The following is a 20298-nucleotide window of genomic DNA, read 5'->3' on the forward strand; positions in this document are numbered from 1 at the left end:
GCGGGGAGTTATGAATGAGTCGTGGAGTCCTGACCCACGAGTGTCACGTGGAGGGGGTGGCGGTAGTGGCGGCGAACGTGAAGCAAAGGGGGAGGGATGCGGTCGGTGGCAGGAGGCGGTAGAACGTGCGGCGGAGGCGGAGGAGCAAAAGGAAAAGGAGGCCGGGGAAGAAGGAAGAAGAGGAAGAATAGGAAAGGAAAGAGAGAGAGAGAGAGAGAGGGAGGGAGGGAGGGAGAGGGAGAGAGAGGGAGAGAGACGGAGAGAAAAGACAGAGAGGGAGAGGGAGAGAGAGAGAGAGAGAGGAGCGAGATGGATCGGAGATGGAGCGAGAGAAAAGCGAGAAAGCGAGCGACGAAGGAAGGAAGGGCGAGTACGAGGCGTACGAGTGGTGGGGGTAGGTGAGATTGACCGAAAGCGGGGTGTGGGCCACGTGCTTCGGTGGTTTTACAATCGTATATAGGCACCGGTCGACCGAGTGGCCACTACCATACACTGATAGTCGTACACCGAGGCCGCGCACACGAGATAAAAGAGGAAAAGAACCGTGGCCGATCGAGAGAAGAAGGAAAAGAGGAAAGAGCGCGAAGGAGAGGAATACAATAGATAGAGAGAGAACGGGCAAGAGAAACGACCTACCGACAAGCAAGGCAGGCAGACAGACAGAAGTCCACCTTCCACTTCCATTCCCTTACGCAGGTTCACTCCTACTATAACGACGAACGAACAGCCAGCCTGCCTCTGGCTCGCTCGCCTGCCTATAGCTGCCTTCTCCTTCTCTGTTTCTATACCTACCTACCTACCTACCTACCTTCTCTGCGCCGTGGTTAACTCGGACAGAGGCGAGAGGTGATACATTCGATACACTCAGCCGGACGAGGGCGACGAAGACCTCAGTCACCTCCTGACATTCGGTATGGTACGACCTTACCCCACTGGCGTGCCAGTGCAGTAACTCGAGCTTCTCTCCTCGCGAGAACGAGAGAGAGAGAGAGAGAGAGAGAGAAAGAAAGAGAAAGAGAGAGAGAGAGAGGGAAAGAGAGAGAGAAAGAGAGAGGGTTCACGGTTGAAACGAAGTGATCATCGATAATAATCGGGCAACGGCGCGACGAAGAGACAACGAGACAACGACGAGAGAAGCGAACGAGGGAAGTGGAGGATAAGAGAAAAGAAAAGTGTGGCACCGCACCGTCCACCACCACCACCACCACCACCACCCTTAACGGTGGTGTGTACGACGCGACACGACGCGACACCACCACCGTGCTTTCCACGCACCTTTCCTTCTTTTTCCTTTCCACGCGAACCCCCCTCCTCCCCCTCCCCTCCTCCCCACCGCCCCCCGCGTCTCTCTCTCTTTCCCTCCCTCCCTCCTCCTCCCTCTTCCTCCTCCTCCCTCCCTCCCTCCTCCCCCTCCCCCTCCCCCCTCCTCCCGCCACATTCTTAAGCACCTACCGCTCCCCTCCTCCTACCTTCCTCTGAGACACCACTCGTAACCCCCTTCCCCCTCGTATAAGAATCAGTGCATCGCGTGTGTCGAGACCAGTGCCAAACGGGTTGTGATTCTGTGCGGACTCAGTTTTTCAAGTGTGATCCCCGCCGACTCGACTAATCTCGCCCAATCTCCTCCCCTCGTGTCGTGGACGCATCCTCCTCCTGTCGTGTTCGCGTCTCCCTCCTTCTCGTTTCGTTCCCTTTCGTTCCCTTCCCGACACGCGAGTATACACGCGACGTGTAACAACTGGCCGATTCGTCTATCGATTCCATCGCCCATCCATCCATCCATTCGTCCGTCCGTCCGTCCGTCCATCGCGCGAGTACACGCTCGATGACAAGGTATCACTGACCCGCGGCAGTCAGAGTACGCGGGGATACACGCGAGAGGATAGAGGATAGGTCTCGCTCGCTCCTTGGTCGCCACGCGCCACCGCGAGTGTGCTTGCCTGCCTGCCTGCCTGCCTGCCTGCCTGCCTGCCTGCCTGCCTGACTGCCTGCCTGCGTGCCACGAGAGTGATCGTCGTCACAAGTGCTATGCGAATATGACGGTTGGCGAGGATACGGCGATCGCTCACGATCGAGGGGAAATCGCGATGGAGGCGATCCTGGTTCGCGACCAAAGGACCACTTCGCACAGAGTTCTCGAACATGGAACGTCGCCGAGTAAACCGATGGGGGCCGATTGCCCCGGCGTCGGGCCTACCGATACCAAATGGTACAAAAGAATTCTGGATAAGAGAAGCTTCCTATACGAAGCTGCGATTAGTCCGACGATAGAGAGAAACGAACGGAACGAGAGACGCTTATCCCGTGATTCCGCGTGTCCTGTACCTGCTTTTTACGACGATCGAGGGATACGATCGAGACGCAACCCATCGTCAGACGTCACCGCGACCACGTGGCTCAGTAAGTCAAACTTACTCCACTACACCCGACGAATACGTTTCGTATTTCGCCGCGCGCGCTCTTTATCCTATTTCTCTCACGTTTCTTTCATCTTTATTTCTCATTTATTTATTTTTTTTCTCGCTCGTATCATCGATGATTCTCTCTTTTTGCCGATGATTCGTCCCTTCTTCCTCCTCCCTCGAGATAACGAGAATTTTCAACTCGATAAGTTGGGGATTCCAAGCTTGCTGCTCTTCTCGTTTATTGGCGCGCGATCATCATATTAACGATTCGTTTTTTAAGAGAATGCGAGAGAGGAATAAGAGAAGGTTTGTAAAAATACGATCGACGAAAATTTTGAAAAAGGAATTAATAATTTGATCGCGAAATCTCTCGGTTCGCTAAAATTTAATATCGCGTGATCAAAGGGAGGGGAAAGAAGGAAGAAAAATTTATCTCGCAATTGTTCGAGACGTAATCGTAACGCTACGTTCGTACAGATTATTACTTTATCTTGACCGTTGTCGATATAAAAGTTGCATCCTCTTTCCTGTCGCAACGTGTTCTCTGAATTGATACACATGCAGATACGGCCCGCTGTAAGATTCGCGCACGCTAACTACATTTGCATATTTACACGTATTCGTTCTTACAATTTTCTGCGTTCCGATTCCATTTAACCATAGAACCTTCGCTTCTCCGATCCCGCCTCCGATTATATTATAACTGATATCAAGGTGAAAACTTAATTGGTCACGATCGTAACATTAGAAATCGCACAGTCATCGTCGTATTTATTTGAAGCAATCCGTTTAATAAGTCCGATCGTGACTCATCCGATATACGAAATAAAACTCACTCGGATTTGGTTTTGAACGCGTCGCTGGCACGAAAAATTACGAAAAATCGCGATAAGGAATAGTCGGCGCGAGTGTCATTCATTAACGCTTTAACGCTTTTCTCTGTTCGTTGGCTGCGTACGGTACGCATCAACGCACACCTGACGCTGACTCAGAGCAAAATCAATACTTTCTTACGTAATGATAGTACAGCATCTTTCCCTGACTCCCCGTATTCTTCTTCTTCCTTCGCTTTTACTTTTGTTTCTCGTCGAACGCGAGCGGACGGGAAACGTTTTTGAAATTCACCGGATTCGATGCGACCCGCTCTTTTCCCTCCCTTTCCGATTCACCGTGCAAATTGGCCGAGTAGAACTGCGGCGCGGGGGGATCGAGATCCACGAGGATCGGTTATTGCGACGAGTTTCGATTTTCTTCTCGTTCTCGACGCGATTAACACGTCTGGAATTTCACTTTTTCAGACGGAGCGTCGTAAAAAAAAAAAAAAAGAGAGAGAGAAAGAAACGAAAGATAATCCACGCGCCTCGATTTGAACAGTTTGCCTCGTTAAACGTGCCTCGCATTTTTCTTTTTTCTCTTTCTTTCTTCCTCCCCACCGATATACACTCCTCTCGCGATTCGACGTCACTTTTCAACGTGTCGATGAACGGGTTAGTCATTCATTCTTCTCGAAGGAGATCCTCCTTATCTATTCATTCCTCCTCCTCCTCCTCCTCTTTCGTTACCTCTTTCGAAATTCGATCCGCTTGCGCGCAAAAAAGTAAAACGTATCGAAACGAGTATCCTCCCTTCTCTTCGTAAACGATCGTAAACGCTTGGCCGAGGACACGCGCGCGATACGAAATCGCGGTGGAGAAAAAAAATGTGGCGAGTTGGATTGGAAGAGCGGCATGCGCGCTCGACACACCCACCTGTTGAACGTCGCCCGAGTCTGCTCTCAAGGGAGACTCTCTCGTCTCGCGCCGCCTCGCGAAATTTTCACGCGCGCGATTATCCCGTTGCGCGGCGAAACGACGGATGGAACGGCGATCGATCGCGTTCCCAGAAATGGGGCGGTGATAAAGAAATAGGCGAACGATCGGGGCGAAATTGGAAAATTAGCGGGAGGCGATAAATAAGGGGAAATAATGGGGAGGAAGGAGGAATAAATGAGCGAAGGGGATATATACGGAGTCGGGGATCGAGGATCGCGCGACCTACCGCAACGTAGCTCGCAGGTCCTCGGGCACAGACACGGTCCGGACGATAAGGGGGTGGCGGGACGGGCGTAATGGGGTATAATTGTCGCGAGCAATGCGAGGACAGTGCGTCATTACCGCATTTTTCACCATCTTCTTGCCGGCCAACAGCGGAGATGCGCTTGCACCGGTGTCCACCGGCTTTGCGCGCCTTACTTTTTTCCACGCGACCGCGGGTTCTCAGGAATTTCGTTGGAACGCCGTCGCCGAGTGTCGTCGTTGAGGTAGGTCCTACGCTCTACGCACCACACGTATACGTATGGAAGGGAGGCGTACGAAAGGCGTCGACGACGACGACCACCGTTAGATGACCGACGTCCGAAATAAATCGTGGCGCGTCGCGTCGCGTTTAATGGGAGAAATATTGGGATTGGGAACGCGAGTAAATTCGACGTGAGAATATCGAGCTCGCTCGCGCCGCGGAGATAACGTACGGGTGTGTAGTTGGTGCACGAAGCAAATCGGATGATGCATTCCAGCCTGCAAGATTGCACGTTACGAGGCACAGGTGGCTGTTCGGATTTCTTACGGCTTAAGAATGCGAACTTGCCGGACGCGAGGCACCTATCATCGTAATTCCCCTGGCGGACAAATTTGGCCGGGCACACACGGAGGACACATCGTATGGCAATTAACTTTCAGCCGTGGAAAAACGTGGCGCAATTAAAGAAACTGGAGAAAGTACGTGGATGCGTATACTGCATGCGACGAGTAAGGAAATATAATCGCGGACGCGCCCCGATCGTTTACCCGGATCATGGGAACTTCTGCTACGATAAAAATACTTGCCGCATTATCGAATACACGTTTTTCCCCGTACTTTTGCGCACGGCGTGCACACTTAACGAGACACACAATCTTAGGCTAACGATATCGTTTCCACGTTTCGCTGCCCAACTCCTAATTGGCGCCGATTTAAACCGATCTTGATCGCGTCTCTTTCTCCTTTTTCTCTCAACCTTTCGAAAACGCGAAAACTTTCCTAGAACGAAAGAAACGTGTGGTCGACGGGGGAGGGCGCCAATTTCTCGAAATTCTCAATCGAAGCCGCCTTTTCCCTCTCTCTCTCTCGGTTCGATCCAGCCTCGAATCGGCGGGGACGTTGTTGCGAATCGAACGACGGCTGAAAGGAGCGATTCGCGCAATTACCGGGTAGCAGGAAGAAAGGATACGACCGTTAGACGGTGCGGATTTCACGGTTACTTCGGGGCGCAAACTTCCCCGCGGCAAATTACTCTCTCGCCGAGACGCGAAACGCACTTAAGAGCCGCTTATTAATATGCGTTAAGTGTCCGAGGTGTCTCCCTGCCCTCCTCCTCGTCCCCTCCTTTTCGCCGTGTATCCTTCTTTCTCTTTCTCCGTCCGCTTATTTTTCTCCTTGCGACTCGAGAACGCGTCCGTCATGCGCGTTGCATCACGCGTATAGCTGCACATTAAAATTAAATTCGTTAGCGCCCGTACGATCGCACAACATACCTACATTTCCCTACGCAGTCCTTGATACGCGCACACCGTTACGCGCACACCGCACACCACGACGTTTTCATTCGCACCGATCTCTCCCAAACTCTCTTCTCATCCTATCCCTATGTCTATTGTCGCGCCTACGATTCGATCGATTCCATAAATCCCTATACTTTTCGTCTCATAGTTTAATATATACCGATAGATGGTAAATAATCGCTGTTCAAACGGATCGTGCGCGAACGTATCCTACGGACGAGATGCGGCGAGGTATAATACTCGCTCGAAGCGCGTTCGTAGCGGACAACGCAAGACCGAATAAAGACGACGACGAGGACGAGGACGACGACGACGACGACGACGACGACGACGACAACGATGTTTATTAAACGAAGAAGGAGAGAACTCGGTACGCGGTAGACTGGCGGTGGTTATACATCCTTCGAATGCGTATACGCGACTGGTGATGGTTTGTCGTCGTAGCGGTGCACGTGATCCCAGGCCCCTCATCAAGGGTCGTAACTCGTGAAATAATGCGACGACGAATTCGCGTGGATGTAATTCGACGATCGGTGATCCCGAAACTGCCGGATGATCATAAGACGGTCCCGATCGAAATCTACCATTTAGGCGCTTACTATCGGCCAAGACAGCATCCGGGGGTGGGAGGAGGGAGAAGGGGAGAAGGTAGAAGCAACAAGCCGGAAGCTTGTATGATTTCTCTCGAGGGCATCCTCCCCAAGAGAGTCTCTCTCTCTCTCTCTCTCTTTCGACGTCAAATCGTTGATTATACCACCGACTGAACCTCGTTCTTATCTTCTTAATACACGGACAATTTTAATAACGTAATAACCGCGGCAGTTATCCGTGAATTGGAAATAAGAGTATCGATGTACCGAACAAATTAATCCAACTGCTCTTTCCACGCTTTCCAACCATTTTTCTATTCGTTTCGCGCCGAGAAAGAAAAATAAAGAGAAATAAATCGAATCATCGATCCAAAATTATAAATAAACGCGTCAAGTGGATCGAAGACAATTCGTGAATAATATATATATAACGAAACTCGTGTGTGAGCATGTAATCATTTCGGCTGTGTTCAATTTGACTTTCAGGGTTAGGCAGTCTTTTGGTGATCTTGCTGGTGGTCTCGGTGCACGCCGCTCCAGCGATGACCCTCGAGGACAGACGACTGAGCTCGACCCCCAAGTGGGTGAATCCTTGCGGCCTCGCGGCCGAAGATTTTACCGGAGATTTGGAAGTGGTGCAGCTTACGGATTCGCAGCTCCTTCATCAGGTCGTCGTTCAAGCGAAAACAGCGCTGATGCACGCCATACTTTTTCGCGACGATTACGTGAGTACGCGTGTATCTTTCCCTTCCCCCCATTTTCCATTATCCATTAAGAGATCTTGTGGAAGAGATTCGAATCATTGTCGATCGAGAAAAGCTATGATCCGATTATTATACGGCGAAAAATGGCGCGCGGTTTGGTTGGGACACGTCGTTTCCTATCGTTTTCTCGATTACATATTGGTGCGGGTTCGCGGCGATCGGAGACCAAGATGAAAAGTTTATCAATGGTTCAATAATTACTGACGTGACTTCTGGCGGGGGGATCGGACGGGGAAAGGGGACATCGAGCGGAAGGCAGTTATGGCAGTACTTCCGGTCGTACGGCCGTTGATCGTAGAGTCGCACAGACCTTCGAAAGAGATCTCGGACTTACGAATCGTTTTTTCGTAGCCGCTTTCGTACGCTTTTGATATTCACGCTCCGATATTTTTCGTTTCCCCCTTTATCCCGATATTCTTCTAATCTTCATCAATGCGTGGCCCTTTTTTTTTTTCGAGAGAAAAGTCTCGGAATGGAAATGCGAATAAATTATACCGCGTAGACGGATAACACGAGTGGAAAACGAAAGTGGAGAGCGATCGTCGATGCCGTAGATGTAAATGAAAATGAAAATTTTCGGGCGGAGTCGAAATATATTTCTTGTATTAAATTTCTTTATTCGTTTCCAACTCCACGATTCTATTTCAAAATATATTTCCTTCTCCAACTTTTCTTTTTTTTTCTTTCTTTCTTTAAATTGTCGATCGTTACTACTACGTTGCTCGCTCGTAACAATAATAATTCATCTTCATCGAACTGATTAAACGTTCGAAATACCTCGTTGCCTCCATTTCCTCGGCGAATCGATTGGAAAGCGATCAAAATTACCCCGTTTCTCTTATTGCGAATATATTACGCGCGATTTTTATTACTCGTAATTGCGGATTGGAAACGCGAAATGTTATAACCGGCGGAAATAAAATTGGTTGGAAACGAAACGAAAGAGGAAGGAGAGGCGAGTTTCGTTCCCTTCGCGTTACACGCTCGGTAACGAACATTGTTGCCATTTGTCAAGAATTGTACGAAGGTAGCAGGTAGCTCGCGGTTTTTTCTTTTTTTTTTCGCGAATATCGTCGAACGATGTAAGCGATCTTGAGGGAGGAGGAGGAGGAGGAGGAGGAGGTGGAGAGAGAGAGAGAAATAGATTCGTGCGACCGCGCACGGAGATCCTTTCGTTTCGAAAGAATCTTCCCAGCCGATCGTGCCTTATTATCTCTAACCAAGGACAATAAATCACGGGACCGGGTTCAGCCTCTCTCGTTGCTCAAGGTTTCTCTTCTGAAACGATCCGAAAAAAGAGACGTGGAAACCGCAGGATCGAATCTACGGTTACACACGCGAAACTTTACTCTCGTTTTTTAGGATAGATTAAGATCGTCCGCCCCCCTAGTTATGCATCGTGCACACACATCGTGTCGACACATCGTTCCGCGGCTCTCTGTATATATAAAAAATACATAATAACCTGACTCATCCGTCGCTTTCTTTATTTACAATTGCGGCATACAGTTACCAGTGTATGCGGTTTTCTTTTTCTTTCTCTCCGATCATCGGTTTTCGGAAGCGAAAGCAGCAAGAAAGAAAAAAAAAAGAAGGAAAGAAAGAAGAAAAAAAGAAAAAGAAGGAAGAAAAGACGGATATCGAGTGAAGGAGAATCGAAACGGCCATCTCTTTACGAGAAGAAACGAAATATTCGATTCTCTACGCTTATGCAGCCAATATTTGCCTACGCGAAGCGAGTGTGTACGACCGAGAGAAAATTAGCATTCATCGCGTGCGACCATAAAGGGTATTTGTGTGTCTTTCTCTCTCTCTCTCTCTCTCTCTCTCTCTTTCCCTCTCTCCTCCCCCCTCCCTCGTACGCGTAGGGCTCGTTCCGCCCTGTGGCCATTCCACCAAAGTCACATCGTTACATCATCGTTCCACGATACTCGATACCGATGTTTTCTAACTAAGTCAGCGCATAATCCGATATCGTTTCGTTCGCTAACTCTCTCTCTCTCTCTCTCTCTCTCTCCTTCATTCAGTCCGTCTTTCCCCCCCCCCCCTTCTTGGGAAAACGAACGTTGGTCCGCGATATCGGGCAACGGGTTACGCCATTTACGAAGAAACCCGTGCCCCGCCGAAAGAATTATTCTCGCTCCCTTTTCGTTTTCGGCCACCTTTCCTCTAAGGTCTAAGGACCGTTGCTTTTCTCATACCGATACCGATTCTAGGCGACGCACTGTCTGGTGGTCCAGTGATGTCATCGGCCGGCTCTCGTTATCGTCCCCACCGACGACACGCCGTAGAGAGAGAGAGAGAGAGAAAAGATAGATTAACCGCGGATACCGAGAAGCGGGCAAGTTCGTGAGAGAGCGAGATCGCCGCTCTCCCGCGTGCACGTGGCGCGATTCGCGATCCACTACTATTTCGATCCGCGAATCGTGCGTGTTTATATACACGCCGATACAGTTTTAACCGAAGTAGAAGGGGAATTCGAAACAGCCGCGACGACCATCGATACGCGATAATTAGATACGAAAACTCGTTTGCCAGGATGCATCGTTCGTTCTTTCGTTCGTTTCTTTCGTTCGTTCGTTCGTTCGTTCGTTCATTCGTACGTTTTCGCCGTGTTGAAACATCGTTGGCGTTTTATACGGTAAACATCGGAGAGGATCGGAGTGTTGACGCGTCCTTGCGAGATGCTCGTGAACAAATCCGATATTCTGTTCTTCGTAGATAGGAAGTCCGACGTCTACGAGTCGCGTATACGCGCGTCGGTACGTGAAGGAATCGGATAAAATATCGGAAGCGGAGGATTCCAATAAATCAGAATCGGAAGCTGCCCCTCCCCGCCAAGGATGGGGCATCTATACACCACACCGGCACTCCGCCTGCATACTAAAGCGCACACCGGATATACAACCCGCCAGTGCATTTACTCACCTCGATACATTCAGTACGCACTACGACACGTAGTTTTCTGCTACTCCTTCGCCTGGATGTCGATCCGTACGCTTTCATTCAATGCTGACATGTTTTTTTTTTTTCTTTTTTTTCCCCCCTTCAAATGCGTATTTATCGCGAATATCTCCGATATTCTTATTTTTTCTTTTTTTTTTCCTCCTCGCGAATTATCGTTTCTTTTTTTTTTTTTTGGTGAAACGAAAGAAGCGTTTCATCGATCCAAACTTTTAAACGATATCGACACGTTTTCTCACAATTTTGTCCGTTCGATTCGAGAGAAGAATGGTTCTCTCGAAAACGAAAGTCGCGCGATTTTCGATTCTCTTCGTTATTCGATCGGGGGAAAGAAATTTTTGGGGTAAATTGGGGTAAATTGGGAGGGGGAGGATCGATCGAGGGGAATGGAAATGGAATGGATTCGCATTCCTCCCTTTGTGTCCCGCGTGGAGTGTGAGTCGCGAGCGGGGAAGCGAGGCGGTTCGATCGGTTCGAGGCCGTCGCACCGAAATTTTATAACTTCTAATAAGCGGTGGAGCGGTGAAGCCGCGCTAGAAGAAAGACCGAGAGGCTAATTGATTTTGACGGGTCCTCGGGAGTACCGCAGAGAGACCATACCTACTCTTGCCAGCCTACTTCCTGTCAGTTTTCAGCCCGGTTTTACGATTATTCGTGCCTCGGTGTGGCCGAGGAGACTTTTACGAGGCACAAAAGACCCGCGTCTCAGATTTGCTCGCCGCCAGTGGTTGTTAGCGACAATTCCTTTCATTCTTCCCCGTTTCTTCTCCCTTTTCCTATTCGTTCTCTCGCTAAAACCTTCTCGTGACCGGCTTCGAACCGGCAACAATACGAGAAACCCACGCATTTCACCTGACCTGCGGAATATTCGCGACCCCTTCTCGTTTCTAAATCGATAAAACACGACCTTTTGCTCCATCTTTTCATTTTTTTCTTCCTTCCTTCCTTCCTTCCTTCCTTCCTTCGACCGGTCAAAACCAACGCGTTTTTCGTTACGTTTCCATTCTTTTTCCCTTCTCCTTTTTCTTTATCAACGATTAAGAGAAACTGAAATCGAAATGGTATTTTTTTTTTTTTGCATCGGTGCGTTCGAGAGAGAGTGGATGGAATTCGAGTAGTTGGAATTCGTCACGCTTTAAATTCGTGGATGGAAGAAACGAGATTGGAAGAAACGTGTGTAAGGATACATTTTAACGTGTATTTATTACGGGAACGGTTCGCGTAAAATAATCGTAAAATTTATTTAATTGGCCATTCGATCCCCCGGTTCAGCGAAGCTCTCTCTCTCTCTCTCTTTCTCTCGTCGTACGCTTCGTTCGAGAGCTCCCTGGACGGAATCAATGTTACACGAATTAGCGATAATAACGGTTCGTGACCGCTTCGTTTTAATCATCGTGTTCAATGTTTCCAATACAAAGTCTCTATTTTTTTCGAAAAGCCAGTATCCCCTCCGTTGAAGGGTTTCGTAACGATTTCGGGCGTGGAAAAGGATCGATTACCGGAATCCAACGGAACCACCAGTTTTTCATAGTCGCGCGAGATTGCTACGAGATTACGTTAACGAGAATTCGATCGTGGTTTCACCAAATTAGTTCTCTTTCGACATCGTTTCTCTTTCCATTCTTTCTTTACGTGTCTTCCGTTCTTCGAGAAGAAATATAAGAAATCGTATCTTTCTCATTCGTGATAAAACTCATCGATGATTCTTCCCGGTTAAGTTAACGATATCGAAAGTAAACGATTTATCGAGCACGTTATTATTACCGACACTCGGCATAGCTCTCAGGTTGCCGCATACTTTTCTAGTTGTTTGCTTGTCAAAGTATTATCGCGGTCTGCAGGTCGTGAGAGTAATATCGCGCGATGATTATTTCCATTCCATGGGCCAGATAAGGGACTTGGATAGCCACGTTATCTGGTGCGGGCCAGCTGGTCCAAGATGCGAGGTCGAAGACATGTTCGATGACATACATACCTAGCTGCTTATGTCACAGACTAAGATCGAACGATACGTATTTAAAGTGGGAAACTTTAACGATCTTTAACGTGATTATGCGATCGTATCGCGTTAACCGAATTTCGATAAAAATTACATTCATTACATTTATATAAATAGAAATATCTCGTCCGTTCTATCGCGGCTTTGATGGAGGCGAAGCGATTGATAAACTCATTTCGATGATTTATCCTTCGAAACGTGCATATAAAGTTCACATACACGAAAAACGGATCAACCATCGTAAGTCCAATCGAATAAACGTATTATTCGAGCATTTTATTTCATTTCACGCGTGAAATCAATTCTCTCTTCGTCGACTAAAATCCCTAAAAGAAGGGACGACACGAGGATGACGATGATAAAGAATTTTCGCGGGAAACGGCGTGTTTGTGCGACCTTGCGATCGCGTTAGATCCTTTTTTATATCAGACGCTTCGAGTTTCGCGGAACGAAATGGTTCGTTCGTGATGGAGCGGTGTCCCGAACTCGTGACGGGAGAGGGTTCCTCCCTTCTCCCTTCCACCACCTCCTCATTACTCTCCTCCTCGTTTCCAGTGATTCATAACGCCCAATCGCCACGGAGTATCCGAATCTTGCAAAACTCGAATCTCGTTCGCCCCGAAAGGAGATCCGTCAGCTTTGGGACGCGACGCAATTGGCGGCCGAGCTTCCAATTTAATTTCTTGCATCTTGGTCGAATTTCTCTCAAACATAACAACTCGATGTATTTGGAAAAAAGAGCGAAGCAAAGCGATGTGTGTAACGGCTTCCAATTTAATTTCTTAGATCTTGATCGAATTTTTCGAATATGTATAACAGCTCAGAGTATTGGAAAAAAAGAACGAGACGAGACAATTTAATTTCTTGGATCTTGGTCGAATTTCTCAAAAAACTCGAATATGTATAGTAATTCAATGTATTGAGGAACAAGAGCGAGGCGAGGCAATGCGTAGCGGCCGAGCTTCCAATTTAATTTCTTAGATCTTGATCGAATTTTTCGAATATGTATAACAGCTCGATGTATTCAGGAAAAAGAGCGAAGCAAAGCGATGCGCGTAGCGGCCGAGCTTCCAATTTAATTTCTTGGATTTTGGTCGAATTTCTCGAAAAGCTCCAATATGCATAGCAGCTCGATGTATTCAGGAAAAAGAGCGAAGCAAAGCGATGCGTAGCGAGCTTTCAATTTAATTTATTGAATCTTGGTCGAATTTCTCGAAAGGCTCGAATATGTATAGCAGCTCAATGTATTGGGATAAAAGAGCGAAGAAAAGTGATGCGCGTAGTGGCCAAGCTTCCTATTTAATTTTTTAGATCTTGATCGAATTTTTCGAATATGTATAAGAGCTCGATTTATTGGGAAAAAAGAGCGAGGCGAGGCGATGTGCGTAGCGGCCGAGCTTCCAATTTAATTTCTTGGATCTTGATCGAATTTCTCGAAAGGCTCGAATATGTATAGCAGCTCGATGTATTGGGATAAAAGAGCGAAGAAAAGTGATGCGCGTAGTGGCCAAGCTTCCTATTTAATTTCTTAGATCTTGGTCGAATTTTTCGAATATGTATAAGAGCTCGATTTATTGGGAAAAAAGAGCGAGGCGAGGCGATGTGCGTAGCGGCCGAGCTTCCAATTTAATTTCTTGGATCTTGATCGAATTTTTCGAAAGACTCAAATATGTATAGCAGTTCGATATATTCAGAGAAAAGAGCGAGGTGAGGTGATCCACGTAGCAGCCGAGCTTCCAATTTAATTTCTTGGATCTTGGTCGAATTTTTCGAATATGCATAGCAGCTCGATGTATTGGGAAAAAAGAGCGAGGCGAGTAGCGGGTTTCCGATTTAATTTCTTGGTCGAATTGCTGGAATATGTGTAGCAGGTCGGTGTGATCGGGGAAAAAGAGTAGCTCGAGGCGGGCGCGTGCTGTCCGGGCATAGGGATAGTCGCGGCTATGCCTGGCAGGGCTTACTCATCATCCGTCAGCATGGCCTGTCCACTGTTCCCATCGTACCAGGAACGGGGGATATCGAGATCGCGAACGGTGAAGAGGCGGTGTTGCCTCGTTTTAATCGGTGACTAAACTCGCTAACCTGTTATTGAACCATACTGCTCCCATAATGAAGGTGCAGTGAGAAATTTTTGCATATAAATGAACTCGACGCGATCCTATCTCGCGCTAAAGACGTTCAAAATAAAGACATTTTAGCGTGCTCGATGGCCGATCATTGCTACCTTTCACGCCCGAGTATAGGCTTATATAGCATAACAGTTAACGGGGGGAAAAAATATTATAATTAGAACCTTGTTTCGGTTCAAAATTTTGTTACTTTGCGCACTCCCATCCATTTTTTACAACCTCCTCCTCCCTTTTCTCCTCTCCTCGTCGAGAAACGACGTCTCATCGAGACTCGTCTATCTTTCGATCAATTCGCGTATTCAATTCCTTTCTTTTCTGATTCTTTTACAGGCTAGAAGAACGTACAAAATCGACTTTGCCGATCTACATTCGACCTTTAAAGATCAACATTACGATTGGCTTCCTGGCCCGAACGAAATTCCCAAGGAACTAGGAGAGAACCTGAATCAAGAATACCTTGACAGATTAGAAGTATGTACGGAGAACGATCTTTCTTTCTTTCTTTCTTCTTCTTCTTTCTTTCTTTTTTTTTCTTCGTATGTATACCTTAATCGACGAGTTATCGCTATTACGAGGAAAAAGAGGACTCGAACTCGAGATTTGTCGCGTAAATGGTCAACGCTTTCGATCAACGTCGCGTGCACGCTTGTGCAAATATTATTTCTCGTGCGATAATCTCGTGCAATTTTGTGTATTATAATTTTTCGTTCTTTCGATGTAGTTAAATTTCAGTTTTCAAACGATCGAAAACGTATCCTGACAAAATTCTCAGGTATGGAAAATAATCGAACGTATTTTTTCGTTTTCGCAGCTCGATACAGCCCTCATCGACGCGTATGAATACATGCAAAAGTATGCCGTGGGTCTGGAACAGATAGTTTGGGATCAAGAGGATCTTCAACTTGAGTTTCGCAAGCAATTTAAGGAGACCGAATACAAACTGCGAACGGTGAATTCCTTTTTTTTTCTTTTTCTTTCTCTCTCAATATTATTCCAATATTCCCCTTGGCGAATCATTTTTTATTTCGCGTTTTACCCTTTATTCCTGCGGTAAAAGAAAGGAAAAAAAAAGAAAAAAAAAAAGAAAAAAGAAAAGAAAAAGAAAAGAATTATTGAACAACTTTCACAATGGTACCGAAATCTCACCGAATGCTATTAGCCTGAATCACGTTACTTGCATTGTCGCAAACGCGATAAAAAAGGCACTTTGCTTTTACGAGTTTGACGCAAAGTTTGCGCGACAAAACATTCGAGCCGCGTAAAAACGTTTATAGACTTATCGTCCATTCAACTGCAATTTGGATCACTGTTCTGTCAGCTTTTACCCGATCTCCCTTTAATTTCTCGGTTTCTCGTTTCTCTGTTCCTTCTTAACCGTTAACAGAGCAAAAAGAAACGTGAAAATATTTTAGATACCTTTTTCTTTTCTTTTTTCTTCCTCTCTTTTTTTTTTTTTTTTAATTACCAATCCGCGAATCGTTCGAATTCGTTCGAAGATTCGTTTCGCTTCGAAATTTCGAAAAAAAAGAAAAGAAAAGAGAGAGAGAGAGAGAGAGAGATCGATTCGATTTCCATAACATTGGAAAATGTGCGTTTACAGGTGCTGTGCGAGCTGCAGGTAGCGCTAGTGGAACGTCAACTGTCGTCACGGCCGGACGTGACACGGGACATCATGAAGTCTGATTTCCGGAAAGTGTCATCTTCGGAGACGTTTCGAAATTTGCGCGATTGGTTGATCTTTCGGGATTACATGAACGGGCTGGAATACGTGGTACAGGTGTTCGAACACCTACGCCGCGGACTTCAATCCTGAGGGTGGCAAGGCGGAAGCCGAAGAAGGGCTACCAGGCGACGACTCGCCCATCTCAGGAAACCGGACCAGCCCTACCTGGATGGCCATCTCTCGTCATAAGATCGGAGAAGAAAACAGGGGAAGAACCTCCAGGCGGTTCTCCAAGCAGGTCAGGGGCTTATTTAACCCGTCTCGGTTCCAGTCGGATGTGCCTCGAACGGCGACGATCGGCCTGTCCGTCGGTCACCGGATCATCACCCAGTGTCGAACAACCGCGAATATAAAGTGAAACCGATGGATATATATATTCGTTCCAACCTGTGAAACGTGTGAAACGCGCGCCCGCGCGTGTGTGTGTGCGTGTATACATACATATATATATATATATATATATCTCTGTTGCGAGTTGTCGTTGACTAATCGCTAAGTGACGTTTTTTGGAAAAACGTTGACGAGAGAATCGTGAAAGAAAAATCGTGTCCACGTTTCCCCGTCCATCTTCTACTACACGTATACACGCACATACACCTATACACGAACACACACACACACATGCCATCGTCATCGTCATCGAGAAGATCATCCGGAGATGCATCCGGCGAAGAAGTGAGAACAGCAGGAAGAAGAGGAAGAGTCGTACGATGATCAACAGCCCGTTGGCTTTCGCCGCTGTAAATTCGTAATTCGTGTGCGAGATATATACATACATACATACATATATATATATATAAAATATTGAATTTCGCATGCATTTATGCTAGCACGCGTTCCATTGTGTGTTCCACGCGTGAAAAATCCATATCCAAAGTATATAATAATCGTAACGTGAAAAGGAATATTGATCGATGACGGATCGAAGAGGAAGAAGGAGTTTTAGAGAAGCAGTTTTTCGTCTTACCGTTCGTCAATGAGATTTTCCATCGTCGGTTCAACGTATTGTATTTAGTTTCTCGCATCGTTTGATAGAGCTGCTTTTCCCCCCTCCCATATTTTTTTTTCTATTTTCGACGAGTAAATCTTTTTTTTTATTAAAATTACTCTTACAACGTTTTACCGGTGGACGCCTAGCTTTCTCCTTTTATTCGTTATTTCGACGATATCTAATTTTTAATCTTTATAACGGAGAGTCATTTTTAATCGGCAAAATTGTTCAAAATAGAAAGATTCGATTCGAAATGACGGATCATCGATGAAGATGGAATCGTCGATAATCGTTCATTTCGTACGTCTAAAATACATCTATTTTATTTTGAATAGTTCTCCCCTTTAGAAATGACGATCTGTGTATATTTATATACATATATATATATTATATCGTTTTATCTTGTTGGAATATTTCGAAAGCAGCGATATCAAGGAAGCGCGCGATTCGAGGAGATTCTTTTTTTTTTTTTTTATTCAGGGATCGGTTGAGAAACGAGGGGAAAGGATAAGACGTGAAAGAGATCGTGCCGAAAGGGGGAAGGAAGGATTCGGAGGGAATCCGTTTAAACGAGCTTGTACACCGCAGCGGTGTTATTTATCCTAAGTATACAAGAATAATACAGTATTCGCGCTTTAACTTAGATTATTCGCGTCGTATGAAAATAAATTTTACGCGTACGTTTGTCGCGTGTATCGCCACGCCACGCGAGCCGAGGAAACACGAGCACAAAATCGTTGACAATCGTTCAACGGATCGAAACGCAAAACTTTCGACGAATCGTTCGCGCCCCGTTCTTAATCCTATGTAATAATTTATTATCTAACTGTAATATTATTATATTTGTATTTATTCAGATTATTTATTTTATTTTTGTAAAGATTTTACATGTCCGATTAACTGTATTTAAAGTGTCTAGTTGAGCTTAAAATTATCTAGAAGTATAACAGAGATACAGAAGGATATATTATTATAATTATAATTATTATTATTATTATTATTATTATATTATTATTATTATTATTATTAATTATTATTATTATTATTATTAATATTATTAGTAGAATTTTTTAATAGTATCGTAGGGGAAGAAGAAGGAAACGCACCGAAGCGGCCGACGCCATTTTACGTTACGCGCCGCGCTGCTGCTGCAATCTCCCTTCGCTTCACGTATCTTTTCACGGTATGCGGATATAGAAATTTATTTGAAGGAGAACGATTGGCAAGAAATTCGTTTCTCTCGTTATTTTTTATTCGTTGCGAGGATTATATATGCTGGCACGGTGAAAAGAAAAGCGTAAAAAAAAAAACAAAAACAAAAACAAAAAAAAAAACAAAAATGAACATTCGGTCAACGTTAAATCGATTTTTTTTTATCCGACATTGATTCGATGGATGGCCTGTTGGAAAAATCTCTTTTCCTTCTTTTTTCTTGTTCTTTTTTCTTTTTCTTTTTTTTCCCCTTCTTTTATACATATATACAAAGAGAGAAAGAGAGAGAGAGAGAGAGAGAGAGAGAGAGAGAGAGAGAGAGAGAGAGAGAAAGCTTCATACTTCCGTTTTAGATCTAACGATATCCGAGGCTGTTGCGGACCGAACGAAACGCGATCTTCTACGATATCCGAAAGCGCTATTTTATCTTAAAATTATCTTTTAATCCGGAGAGAAATTTTAATCGTTCGACCCAATTCCATTTTATCGCTATCGATTTTTCTATCTTTTTATCCAAACTTTTCCTTTTTTTTTTTTTTTTTTTATTTCATCGACTTTCGTGTCTAGAAGAGAGCGTCGCGTTAAGTTTTGGCGTCGATATTTGCTCGAAGAATATATTTGGCCGACCTCACAAATTTTTCGTACTTACGATTTATCCTCGAAGCTTAGCATATTACAAGATTTAAGTCCAAATGTTGTGTCTTGTGAGAAAAAAAAAAAAAAAAAAAAAAAAAAAAAAAAAAAAAAAAAAAAAAAAAGAAGATAAAAGTCGTCGTACCTTTTACGTCACGTTTTAATTCTCGCGTGATTGGCGGCCTATAAGCTTACCGTAGGTAGAAGAAATTGATAGAAGAAAAAAAATTCACGGGTTAATCGCACTGTGTGATTTTCTTTTCTTTTTTTTTTTTTTCTTCTCTTAAGTGTACGCGAATTAAACGAAAATTTGAATTTTCATATCATCGTATCTGTGATATGCATCGCCTCTCGTAAACATTTATCATCTTTGAATCGCACTATCCGAGTCTTCTGCCGAGGGAGAAGTACCAGAGAAGCCAGAGCGCGTGTGTGATTTAATTTGAAATAACAAGAGAGAGAGAGAGAGAGAGAGAGAGAGAGAGAGAGAGAGAGAGAAAGGGAGAAAAAGGCCGATCTATGTGGCAATGTCGATCTCATAAATCGATCTCGAATACGCATTTTCCATTTTTATCACCACGCACATTTTATATGTTTTTTTTTTTTTATTTAATAGTTATTTATCGTTTAAAAGTATCGATCATTTTCTAGCATCTTTTTCATTTTTTTAAAATAAGAAAGACTGCCACGTTTAAGTTCGAAACCGTTTCAAACAATCGAGATTAATATTTAAAAATTATTGTTCGTGCGATCGGAAAATTTTTTTTTTTTTCTTTTTCAACGAACTCAGTCTCAATCAAATTCGATGTTTTCGATCGGAAGCAGCAGCGCAGCTTGTACGAGCGTCGATTAGCAAAATAATCCTACCGATTGCCGATAATACGAATGCTGTTTTATTATTATTATTATTATTATTATTATTATTAATTATTATTATTATTATTATTATTATTAATATTATTATTATTATTATTATTATGTATTCCAATCGACAACACACTCGAAATTTCACAATTGTATTAAATTATCGTGAACGCGGGTATTTTGTTCTCCGGCTATATTTTTCTACTACATTAGAAAACAGCGTACCCGCGTGTAAAGATACGCGGAACGTGCCGTGCAAAATGATACGATACATCCACCAGATAGATATTCTCAACTATTAGAAAAGTCTGTTACTATCGTAGGAAAGAAACAATGGTATTAAGGCACGATCGGAGAGGAAGAAGAAGAAGAAGAGGATCGATTCGGGTTGACGAGTTTTGCACGCACATTCCGCGCCTATCGATACGCGCGATACACGGCAAATT

At 45.0% G+C, this 20298-nt stretch overlaps 1 protein-coding gene across 1 annotated transcript; it reads left to right on the top strand.

Moving 5' to 3' along the window:
- Positions 1–1435: 1435 nt before the first annotated feature.
- LOC100577920 lies at positions 1436–19796 on the top strand. Its single transcript, XM_003251746.4, has 5 exons — positions 1436–2400; positions 7060–7298; positions 14760–14900; positions 15241–15378; positions 16030–19796. Exons 1-5 carry the CDS (start codon positions 2037–2039, stop codon positions 16240–16242), a joined length of 1095 nt encoding a protein of 364 aa, XP_003251794.2. The 5' UTR covers positions 1436–2036; the 3' UTR covers positions 16243–19796.
- Positions 19797–20298: the final 502 nt, after the last annotated feature.

Source organism: Apis mellifera, linkage group LG1 (assembly GCF_003254395.2).
Source record: "Apis mellifera strain DH4 linkage group LG1, Amel_HAv3.1, whole genome shotgun sequence".
In the NCBI taxonomy this organism is placed as follows: domain Eukaryota; kingdom Metazoa; phylum Arthropoda; class Insecta; order Hymenoptera; family Apidae; genus Apis; species Apis mellifera.